The following is a 12,710-nucleotide window of genomic DNA, read 5'->3' as shown; positions in this document are numbered from 1 at the left end:
GATCTCTTTATGAGGGTCTTAGCCTGGTTCACACCAATGCGTTTTAGTGCTTTTTGCAGAAACACACTACAGTCCATTAATGTTTTATAGAACCTGTTCACATCTATGTGTTTTTCAGCCACTGTACGTTCATTTATGCGTTTGTCGTGTTTTTATTCTGCCCAGCAACAACAATTTTTACTTTAACAAAAACAAAACTAAAAGAACGCTGAAAAAAAGTGGCAAAGCGCAAAGTGAAATGCAAAAAGCATTGCAAAAATGGATCAAAAGCAAACTGCATAGGTGTGAACCAGGAGAGCTCTGTTGAACTTGGGCATGATGACACAACACTCCATCAATACTAATAGAGATTACCAGATACTGGCTGTCTGAGGTTTAAATAAGACAAGTTTCACTGGAGGTTCTAATCATTGGATCCCAATCTGGAGGAGCCTTATAAGTAACATCTTATTAAAGGTTTTACAAAACATACACAGTGTACATAGTACTCTTCAGCATTATTGACAAAGAGTACAAGAAACAAAGTTCTCAATATTATGAAAGATGAAACAAAACAGTACAGGGAGCTTTGCCATTTCATATAACATAAATCCATGTGAGCTAGGCAAAGAGAAGCTTTATTCCTGCAGTATAATGATAAACGTGCGCCATGGACCAGGTACTCCGTGTAGCAGAAACAGAAAATAGAGTGGAAAAGAAGGAGGGAGAAGTAATAACAAGGGGAAAAAAAAAAAAAAAAAAAAAGGGGGGGGGGGGGCGGGTTTGGGAGAGAGGGGAGAAAGAAGGAAAGGAGTTCCGCAAACTCCATCACTAGCCTTCAGACTGGCAGCCGGGCTAACAGGTAAGTGAAGTAGTGCCATCAGGGCTGATTGTCCTGAAGATGACACGGTTCCCATACCTTATTATGGGTTTCTAGTGTATCGTGTAATCTAGCAGTGAGCTTTTCCACAGGTTCCACATTCTTGATTCTGGAGCACAGTGCAGTATATGATGGGGGTGGGGGGGGGGGGGTTCCCTCTTCTTTCAGTTGAGTGTAATCAAGGCATCTTGCTGCAGTGAGGATATGTCTCATCAATTTTTTTATTGGATTTGGAAAGGCCCAAAGATTTAAACCCTAAAATAAATAGTATAGGGGAATAAAGGAATAGAGAGGTCAATTAAACACTGTAAAAGCTGATGAACCGTTTTCCAATACGCAGGCATCGCAAGAAAACGTGGAAGAGGGAACTTCGGTTCTGTTGGCATCTCCAACAGCAATCACTGCTAGTGGGATAGGTAGCATGGAGGATGTCAGGTGTCATGTACAACAAGCAGAGTATCTTACATGAATTTTCTTTATAAAGAGTACAGATGGAGCTCTTATATGCTTGAGCCCAGACGACCTGCCATGTCTCAGGGGATAACTCCCTAGCCCAAAATCTTTCCCATTTGAGCATGTAAGAAAGCTTCCCTTGGATCTACATGGTATTAGCATTCAGCATTTTAGAAATATCTGAAATTGGTTGTCATTTTTAATGAAACTGCTTAGAAGAACCTATGGTGCCGATTGTTGGGGCTAGGTCAGATGAGTCTGGGCATTTAAAACCTTTGAGATTGACATAACCTGGTCTTCCCAGACGATGATTGAGAACAATCCATGACACTGGCAGGTCTCAGCTTTGCAAAGGGGGCAGTGCATGCTATAAATTCTGCATGGTGCCCAAACTTTTGCAGACACCATTTTTTTGTTTTCTGTTATTTTGAAAGTGTAAATGATGGAAATAAAATCTAACTTTTGTTGACATATTATAAGAATGTCTAATCTGTAATTTGATGCCTTTTGGAAATTTTTCCATCTTTCCTTGGCTTCTTTATGCACATTAATACAAATTTTTAGCTGGGGTGCCCAAACTTTCGATCCCCACTGTAGTCATAACTAATGAGACTGATTCATTCTTACAAATTTGGCTTTACTACCTCTAAAAAGGTCTCTCTGCCAGCTGGCAAATGGAAGCAGCCAGTCAGTGTTCTGGAAGTGCAATACACCCACCAAGCACAGCAGGGTGCCTGCACACCACACTGACATCAGAGATGGTTGTGCCCAAGAACTGTCTGCTGCAGGGGAGGAACTGTGGAATGAACAGTATTTGCAAAACCAATAATGGGTGGCAATAAGAGTAAACAGATGAGCAAACACACTCTGAAAGTCATCACCAAAATGATTTATTAATTTACTAGGAACATATAAGACAGGTGACATCCGTTTTCAGGGATAAAGGGAAAATTTACTTCAGAACTTCATCAAGTTTTGGCTCTAAATGAAAGAAAAAAAAAATTGAAGAAAAATTAAATAAATCCAACATAAAAGTATATGAAATCTGGCCAAACGTTCTACATATGCAGTCAAAATGTTTCTTTTGGAGGATCCCCAACACTGTCCAGAAATTGCAGAAAAGGATGCTAAAAGTACACCTTTAATGATAGAATGCCATTGCTGACATGAAAACACTAGTTGCCTAGCTGTCATGGGGTCCCTCTTTGCTTCGTCTTCCAAACCTATAACCAAACTACACACCTGGATCAGGAAAGCCAAAGAAAAGTCAGATATTTTAAACTTTTTTTTTTTTAGCACTGGCTGTGGGTCAGTGACTCAAAAGTATTAAACCCAGGTGGTGAAAATGACAGCCAGGCATCTAGCATTATCAACCAGAGAAGTCTGCAATGGCAGGAGCTCAGGTCCTGATTAAAGTGACCTGTCATGAGAATAACATGGTGGCCAACATTTACGACCTCTCCTTATGTACTTTGAGCCCCAGACCTGAAGTATACAGATTAGGACTCCTTAAATTTCTGATATGCTGATCTATTCCAGATTAAAGACTCACAGCATATAACTAGTGGGAAGGCATTCTCAGAAGGTGGTCTTTAATCTCTCAAGGTTTCATCTGAGACATTACTCAGAAACAGAGCTTCAAACTATTCCATGCTACCATGAAATCACAATCACTGCTGAATTCACTGTAGTAGCAATAATAATAATAATAATAATAATAATAATAATAATAATAATAATAATAATAAGACGACTGATGGGGAGAGTAACATTCCTTTTACCAGAAATGGGGCAAACTTAATTACTGCTGGCAGAAATCATGAGATATAAAAACACCCATCTGGTGTTCAATCCACTAGAACACACCCAAAACTAAAAAATGTTATTAAAACCAAAACTATAATATATTGCAGCTTACCAATCCTTAGATATGGTGGCTGCATTCGTTTTCCTTTTTGTAGGCTTTTTTCCCCTGGTGATCCTGCCAGTAACACACCTCCTGTTCTAGAGTGTCACTACTGAAGGAGCAGCAGTGGCACCTTTGGACAGCAGCATTGTCAGTCTGGGGGAGTGTTAAATGTACTAGCAGATTTAGATGCATTAACAAATTGAAGATGAACTCCAGCTCATGCATTAGAAGCAGTTACAGCAGTGTTCTTCTTTCTCTGGTAAAGGTATTACATGAATAAATATAAGCTGATCATTTTAAGCATTCCTGTCAGTGTTAAATGGTGGGTTTTAAACTGCTACTTATGTTGGATACCTTGTTCTGCTGAAAAACAACAGACTTACTGGTAGGATCACCAGGTTAAAATAAAAAGGAAAGAAAGACTAAGAGAGAAAAAAAAAAACAAAAGAAAGCGAATGTAGCCAACACTTCTAAGATATTGGTAAAGTGCAATACATGTGTGCTTTTCTGTTTATTACCACTTCATGAAAGCAAAGTAATACAAATGAATCGGTCTATATGTGAAGAGAGCAGGGCTTCACTAGATTTTATTAACTTCAGGGCAAAGTAAAGTCTCTCTGCAAAGGTGTCGTCACAGTAACAGTTGAAAAAATAACCCACAGATAAAACCAGGGTTACTGTCAAAGACGACACTTATTGAGGAGATTATTCTTGTTGTATGCTGCCAATGTTCTATTTCATGCACTCCCATAAGGGACAATAAAGCAGTATATAATAAACAAAAAGCACAAATGTTACCAACCTTCAAACTTGAATTCTGGGAACTTCTCCAAGTCTCCTCCGCCATATAACCTCTGTAGTTTACTGATGTCTTCGTTAAGGTCCTTCTTATATTCGGGGCCAGCATCAACTGTGCCTCCACTTGCCCTTTAACAAAACATAATATGAATTTGATTAGCTCAAAAGTATATACTTTTACACTCTGCAAGCTGATTCTCCAGGCAAATCTACCACAAGGAAAAGAACATGTGCATACGGTGACCTACAGCAACCAGCAAGAGTAGATCTTTCATAGTTCTGCTTTCTGTAAAGTGAAATCTGGGAGATACAGATCATTGTACTCTGCTACTGCATACGTTGGATAGTGACTGTCAAGGTACAGCTACAACAGTTCCCGACAATGAGTGTTATTGGTCTAAAATCTGTACAAACATCTCCAAACTAGAGCCAAAGAGAGCTTTTCCAGCTTCAAGGCAGCTCTTTGTAAATGCTTGTTGTATGCATTGTTCTTCATACTATTGTTTACAAACTGAAGCCTACGTGAACCTAGATGTCATCATAATAAACTATAAATAAATGGTGTATTACATGCTGGTCATACTCAGTCACTATAAGATTTGTTTTCAATATCCTGCAAAAAAACCTGGTTGATCCTGCTGTTCTCTATCTCCCCCTTCTGTCCATGGCCCGATTTCACAAGGGATTTTGCAGAACCGTGTTGGCAGCTCTGCACATGCTCAGTTTTCAGTGAGGTTCTATGCTGAGCACTGACTCATACATGTGGACATATACACAGTAGTAAATGACAGCCCACTCCCACCCTCCTCCTCCATGGCCACTAACTAGCTAAACACAATGTGAGCGGGATATAACATGTAGATTGATGGAGCCTTCATCCCTCTTATTTTAAGACACAGGCTGGAGGGGCGTGAGACAGCCTCTAACTGGCAAAAATCCACCCACACCATTATATGGCCCCAAAAAAAAAATAGTAAAAAAGATTTGATTTCAAATATATATTTGTATGAAAATTTAAAACAGTTTATTTATATTATTTATTTTTATTCTGTATCCCAAAGGATGTTTTTATTTTGAACATGTGACCAGCAGCAGAGGACTAGAAGCTCGTCCTGCTTATGTTTCCCTGCAGACAGGCTGGGAAAGACAGGGGTGTGGAAATAAAAAAAAAAAAAATAATTTGTGCACAAGGACGTAGCTTGCATGCTGAATCCCCTGCCCAGGTCTTCAACCATAATGCCCTTCTAGCTGAATTCACCAGGGCAGATGTTCTTGCGACTAGTTTAACTGATTCGGCCGAGGCATGAGTGAGGAAACCTACTGGTCTAAACAGCAAAGGAAAGGACTTTAATATTTGCTGTCTTGGATTCCCTGCCAAAAGATGCGTTTGTAACTGGGTAAGCCAGCATTCCAAATTTCTGGCGACACATGTGGCCGATTAAGCCGGTTTAAAGCTGATAGAGGTAGAATCCCAGGCCCTCCGGGGAAAAATTTCACCTCTCCTTTTAAGACTACCAGAGAAAAAGGGCTCTCTTTCAGGGTTCTCCAACTCCAACTTAATGGTATCAACCAGGGAATTATGGACTGGAAAGACCCCTTATTAGCATGTAGACCCTGATACATGAGGTCATGCTTAAACAGACACATGTCAAACTCCTCAATCTCTAAGGTTTCATAGATAGCCTTAAGGACGTCATCTACATCATCAAGGGCCAATTTGTACCTGGAACCCCTGGAGGGGCAACCTTCTCCATAGTCCTCCTCTGAGCCAGACCCCGCTTGAGAAGAAGCAAGGGACCTAGAATCCTCTTCCAGGTCCTCCTCTCTTCAGTTCAATGTCTCCAATACCACAGTACCCGCAGATTGGGTCCAAGACCCCAGCGGTGTCTGCATTCTATCTAGCAAGGATCTAAATGACTGAAATGTAGTCGTCATTTCATCCTTAATGGAGGTGAGAACCTTATGGCAGGCTGTAAAGGACTCATCCTTAATTAGACCATCCACACCATTGTGGCATAAGGGCTTTTCCCAAGCGGAATCCAATTTCGCCACACAAACTGCACACTTCCTTTTGGGGGCCTGATTCTGTGTCTTGTCCTAGACTTACCCTAGACCCTACAATTAGCAGAAACACAATACAGGAGAAAATTAGCCTGGTCTCCCCATCCCAAACACCACTGTGCAAAGGGAGAAACCAGAAGAGTGCTCCACTGTTACTTGAGATTCAGGGACTGGAAGAAAAATACCACCTCAGGAGTCAGCAAGAGGGAGCCAGCAAGTCCCCAAGCCTACCTGAGAGGAGCCGGTGCCTGAGGAACCAGGGTCCACCTGCTGTGGGGGGGGGGTCAGCGCCCTCCCTTATGTTCCTTATGGTGTGGTAACCACACCAATGACTTCACTGCGACCGGAACTTACGGTTAAACAGCTTGGAGCGCAGCGCTCCGCCTAACAGAAGTCGCGGCCGCCCACCCGGCAGTTAGGACATCTATTCTGTCAGTCCCTACTGGCAGTGGCGCTGGACATCCTTGGCAGTCCCCCTCCTCTAAGGACTGGAAAGCAACAGGAGCGCAGCCCCACTCCTCTCCGAGATGAAGGGATCGCGCCAGACAAGGAGGAGGTACTCACTTAGACAAGAGCCATCAGCACCACTCTTGGGACTAGAGCTCCTAAAAGTGCAACCTATCCTTCCGGAGGAAACACAAATACTTAAGAGGGAGGCCTGGAGGTCCCCCTTTTAAGGTTCTGGGCTTACGCGTTTCCTGTCCTGGAGGGAGGAGCTCAACGTCTCAAGGGGCTGTCCTTGAGAAAAAGGTACTTAGATTTTTTTTTTTTTTATTAAAATAATTACAGTGCCGTCATCAAATAGAAATAGATTGGACAATGTAAACAGTGTGTGTTTAGTATCACTTTAAAAGACCTTTTCATAGGAAATGTAGTAGAGTATCTGTGAAATTTACGAGAAGCTCCCCTAGGTCTGTTAAAACCTGGACCTGGACCAAGGGACCCACTACAGAAATCACAGCACTGAACTCCAACAAGGCCAATATTAAGATGCTGAACTGCTCTGCCTGAAAACTGATGCCTCTCCATATTGTTGATTTCACTAGAGGATCAGTTCACCAGAGCATACCACATGGTGGTAACAAAAACACTTTTTTATAGTCAAAATTAGCATTTTCAATTCGCCCAAGTCTGTATCACACAGATCATTCAAAATTGACTGCATTCAGCTTAATTTATTCACTTTAAAGTGACATCAAACTCTGGTTTTAAAAAAAAAATAAAATGTGTTCTTAAAATTAAAAAAGTACCACCTTCCTCTCACATGCTCCTCCATGCTGGGAAATGCCAAGTGTATCTCTGCCAAGAAAGTGTGTGAAAATGTGTGTATTTCCTATACTTCCTGCTCTAAAATAAACCTTTAACTTTGCACTGAATGGTCAAACTACTAATTTGCTTTAAAATACCGCCAAATTGAGGGTGCCAATAATTAAGAATTTCAGTGAGGTGTCTGTTGAGAAGAGGGGAAATAAGTCACTTAAAATGGTGATCTTTTGAACAAAAACCGCAATTCATGTGAAAATTATACATTCAATTGCTTAATGATTTATAATTATTTATGAAATTGCACCATAATTTTTATAATCTGCAATTATCCATTTGGTATATGGTTGGGTGTTAGCAGCCCCCTCCCCTTAATTATCATTTGTGTTACTTAGTAGAGCAGGAGGTGTGTTTTACTGTGTTTTTCTATTATATATTTATGGTATTTATATAGCGCTGTCAACTTATGCAGCGCTTTACACATATATATTGAACATTCACATCAGTCCCTAACCCTCAAGGGGTGTACAATCTAAGGTCTCTAACTCACATTCATACATACACATATTAGGGCCAATTTAGACAGGATCCAATTAACCTATCAGCATGTCTTTGGAGTGTGGGAGGAAACCGGAGCACCCGGAGAAAACCCATGCAAGCACAGGGAGAACATGCAAACTCCATGCAGCAGGCGCCATGGTCGGGAATCGAACCCATGACCCATTAACTGCAAGGCAGACGTGCTAACCACTAAGCCACTGTGCCACCCCGGCACATATACTTGTTAATTTGATGAAATTTATAAAAGAAAATCATTATGGGATAAAACAAGCATTGCTAAAAAGACTAATTGATTTTAGTAAAACAAGTAAAAGATATTTTAAAAGGAAGGCTTTATTTTTTGTGAATTTGTCCTTTACAATGTTCTCCGCCGTGGCAGGCATCTTAATAAAATATTTATATTCATCCTCACTCCTAAGATCTTCACTGAGTGGCCCTTATTACCAGAACCGTACAACCTTTGCAGAAAGAAGTCTCCTCTGTGTCCAGCTATAAGGAATGAGGCTGAGTGGTGCAAAAATTCACAGTAGTAGCTGGAGAGACTGTAGATATTTTTTTCTAGATGGCAGCCACCAAGGAGGATTGGGGGGGGGATGTGTGTGCGCTTAAAAAACTAAGATTACTATTAGTAATTACAGCAATGGGTGCCATTTCATAAAAACTGCAGCAAATGTTTACTCAATCACTGTGGCAATACTTACTGGCTCTTTGTCCTATAATCCTTGATCTTATCCACAAAGAGTTTCTGAATGGGGTCGAGCTCCTTAGCCTTGTTGAAAGCAATGGCTGTCATCCCAATATTTCTTCGTAGATGAACAGAGGCTGTGGAGCGAAAGATGGAGGACAAGCGGAAGAGATGTTGAAGGACCATGATTTCACGTATGATTCACCTAGAAACAGAAGAGCCGTAAGAAGTGAAACACATGATACATACCATAAGCTCCACTGAGGAAAAAAAATAATAATAATATATACATATATATACACACACATACACACAAATACATACATACACCTACATCCCCCCCCTGTACATTGTATAAATAATATACATACACACACAGTGTGTGTGTATTTTTCATTGTATCTTATGGGCCCAAAATTTCCTGCTGCTTAATATTCATATCAAGACACGGAATGGCAAAAGCTCGCCTTGTGAAAGGTTAAAGAAAACATGTTTACCTATCAACCTGCACCCCTTGCTAATGATAAATGGAACCTGGCAATCCCTACTTGAGGGATTCTCAGAAGCTAAATAAAGGATATAATTAGGATTCAATTAATGTTTGATATATTGCAAACTGGTTTTATGTGGAGTGCTCCTTCCCAACATAATCCTGTATAGGGACACCTCCAACAGAATCAGAACTTTCATGTTTTGGAGGATGCAGCTCCTCACTGTTCCCATAATATCAGCAGCCATACACAGGCTTCACTTACCCTTATTCAGATAGGCTTTCCGATCTGGTCTGCCTGGCAGTTTTTTCAGGGGGGACCCGATTGGAAGCTCTATGGGTAAAGGGACATAAACAGACTTGTGTCCATTTACATCCGCATACATTTGAGTCTGTTGAGATCCAGAAAAAAAAAAAAAAGATGGAAAAGGACTGCACCTGATTTTCCAGGTCTAAAAATTGCAGATCAGAAGTAGCCACATGTAGAAGGTCACAAGTCCATTTACATTCGGCCACCCAGCTCCAACGTGTCGACAGAGTCTGCTATCAAAATGTGGACGAAAAAAAACTGAAAGGGCACGAGTGTCACAAAAGTGACACCCATCCTGTCCTACTCTAATGTAGCCCCCCACCCGGTATTTTTTCCATATATAGAATGGTACCAAAGTGAAATTTTTTTTAAGGACGAAAAATGCCCCACTATCTGTCCTACCCCCATCCCTAAACACTTACCTGTGCCCCGTCACCTCTCTAGTTATGGCACTGCTCCCTTCACTTCCTATTTTCAGAGGAAAAATTGAGAGTAGTGGAACCATAGGCTCCTGCTGCTGTCAGTCAAACTCCTGTGAGAAGGGAGCAGGGGTGGGGCTTACAAGCACTGTGTGCGTCTATGGATGCACAAGTCCTGGGCTCCATCCTGGCTTTAGTATTACCTAAAGGATAAGTTCACCTTCTAAAAAATATTTAATAAATGCACATTTTCCTGCAGGTAAAAAAGTTATTTTTGTTTTATTAGGAGCCTGTAAAAGCATTGCACCCGCAATCAGCACAATGGGCAATGCCAGGCTTCCGCAGACTGTCAGTGTAAGCTGTCTGCTTGTACCTCGTATAAGCAGGCAGGTACACACCAACAGGAAGAATCACTGAACTATCTACAGTGCTCACCAACGCTCTGGTAGTTCATCGAAACCTACAAACCGTCAGTCACAAAGGCTGATGGCAGTTGTAGTTTTGCCATTCACAGAACTCTGTGGATGATGTGGCCGGGTGGGCAGAGCAATGTGTGTTTTTTTTTTCTCTTAAATAGTGACAGCGAGTGCGATTAGAGGATCCTCGGCTCGCTTTCACTAGAGCTGGCGGATCAGGGAGAGGCTGCAGCACTGGGAACAAGTTACATGGTCCACCCTATAAAAAGATGGAACATGTAAGATGCTCCCAAACATGAACCTATCCCTTAACTTGTGGTGTGGCCAGACCTGTGCTGTTTTGTTTCTATTTCCCATCTCTCCCATCATGCCGCCTTCAATCTACAGCTGTAAAATCTGTAATTGTTCTGCTTGTACTCCTGTGTCTGCTTGGATGTAGGTGTTGCAGGTCCCATAGTCCCCAGCAATACAGTCACAACCCTGCCCCCTCTTCTACGGCATGGGGTCAAGGGAAGGGATGGGGGTGGGGTAACATCTGCAAAGGTGACACAAGGAAGGGCAAGTGGGTGGTGGGTAGCATACAAAGAAAGGGAACATACAAGACAATATCCACAAGGGCTTGAGGGTGGTGGCATGTACAGGCGGGGCACAAGCAGAGTGGCATGCATAAACAGGGGCAGAATCCAAAAAGAGGGGACACAAGGGAGGGAGTCATGCAAAAATTGGGCATAAGCAGGATGGCATGCACAGAGGAGATATGAATAGGGAGGCATGTACAGATGGGGGCAACATCCAGAGGGGACGCGGGCAGGGTGTCATTCCCAGAAGGGACGCGGGCAGGGTGTCATTCCCACAGGAGACGCGTGTCATTCCCAGAAAGGGGGGGGGGGGGGCTACATGCATTGACTGGGCACAGAATGCACAGGTGGGGGGGGGGGTCATACCCACTCTGTAGCAAGACATAGCAAGCATGGGGGGGCTTCTGCAGGGTGTCAATCCCACAGGGGACGCGGGCAGGGTGTCATTCTCAGAAAGGACAAGAGGGGGGAGTCATTCCCACAGGGGGCACGGGCAGGTTGTCATTCCCACAGGGGACGGGGGTGTCATTCCCACTCTAGCAAAACAGAGCAAGCATGGGAGGGCTTCTGCAAAGGGACACATGGGGGGAGGGGTATGCACTCAGTAAACCATGGCATACACTATATAATAAAGAAGATGTAAGGCCAGCAGCGTGTCCCCCTCCATGTAGTACAAAGTCAGTGGCAGCCCGGGGACGCCTGCCATTGTACACCGGGGACAGTACAGAGACGAGGGCGGCACCGGCCGTGTATATCCCAGCACTCCTCCACCACTCACCTCTCCCGGGGCACAGAGGATCGGTCACCTTGCTGTCCTACCACCGCCTGCAGCACGCTGATGACGCCAGACGCAGGGCACGCCAACCAGAGCGCCGCCCATGTGACCGGGGGGGGGGGGGGGGGTCAGCTGCTCGGTGCCGGAGTCACGTGACATGTGCGGAGTGATCGCCCAGCCATAACAATCACTTAGTACAGAGTCCCTGTCATTGGTTTGGGGCGCAGGCTGAACCCCGATAACTTTTTATTGCTGTCTGCGTCCCACTGGGCGAGTCACTTCCTCTCCGCCGTCACTGGGACAGAATGTGATGGGAACCGAAATGAAAATGTGAGGGGGATTGTTCCCGTGATACAGAGGATTTCCCATCACTCTCTGATTTCCTGTTGTCACTGGGACAGGAAGTGTTGGGGACCAAAGTGTAATTGTTGTCAGAGGAATGAGAGACAACCATTAATCGTCCAATCAGCTCTCCTGTTCCAGTGACACCATCTCATTCCCGAGTCACAGGCAAAGGTTTAGCAGATGCATAAGGGGGGGCGGGCATGAATTGTCAATGGCACCCCCATGTATTGAAAAAAGGTGCAAATCCACATGCTGCAGCACACGGTTCCATGAAATCGCATTTTTAAAAGAGGGTGGGGGACTGTTCCCAGGTACAGCATCCCATTCAAATAGGTTGCTGCAGGGGTGTGACAAGGTGGGCAGGAGGGGCGGCTGCCCTGGGCACTGTATTAGGTGAAGTGGGGGAGCAGCATGAGCAGATCGGAGGGAGGGGATCTGTTGAGGGGGAATTGGGGGGGGGGGGTGACAGGGAGTAAGAATTGTTTTAGGGGTGGGAATTTTGGGGATAGTTTGTGCTAGGAGTGGTGATTTGGAAGGATTTGTGTTGGGAGGGGGAAGAGGATTTGTGTTAGAAAAGGCAAGTAGGGATGTTTGGGGGATTTGTACTAGTAGGGATGTTTGGGGAGTAGTTGTGCTAGGAGGGGAACTTTCGGGGGGGGGGGGGGGTTGGGGGTTGTACTAGCAGGGATGTTTGGGGGGTATTTGTGTTAGGAGGGGATCTTTGGGGGGGGGTTGTACTAGTAGGGATGTTTGGGGGGTATTTGCGCTAGAGGGGAACTTTGGGGGGG

General features: G+C 43.7%; 1 protein-coding gene across 1 annotated transcript; it reads right to left on the bottom strand.

Annotated features, from left to right (window-relative positions):
• Nucleotides 1–2,180: 2,180 nt before the first annotated feature.
• Nucleotides 2,181–11,742, bottom strand: ATP5PF (ATP synthase peripheral stalk subunit F6). Its single transcript, XM_089657364.1, has 4 exons — nt 11,581–11,742; nt 8,606–8,794; nt 4,024–4,148; nt 2,181–2,293 (listed from the first exon to the last, which is right to left on the bottom strand). The coding sequence occupies exons 2-4, from the start codon at nt 8,773–8,775 to the stop codon at nt 2,265–2,267; spliced, it is 324 nt and encodes a 107-aa protein (XP_089513490.1). The 5' UTR covers nt 8,776–8,794; nt 11,581–11,742; the 3' UTR covers nt 2,181–2,264.
• Nucleotides 11,743–12,710: the final 968 nt, after the last annotated feature.

The sequence above is a fragment of the Staurois parvus genome, unplaced genomic scaffold (assembly GCF_062004578.1).
Source record: "Staurois parvus isolate SC_StPar_1 unplaced genomic scaffold, SC_StPar_1.0 ptg000988l, whole genome shotgun sequence".
NCBI lineage: Eukaryota > Metazoa > Chordata > Amphibia > Anura > Ranidae > Staurois > Staurois parvus.
The sequence above is the reverse complement of the archived record's forward strand: the minus strand, read 5'-3'. Positions and strand labels throughout refer to the sequence as shown.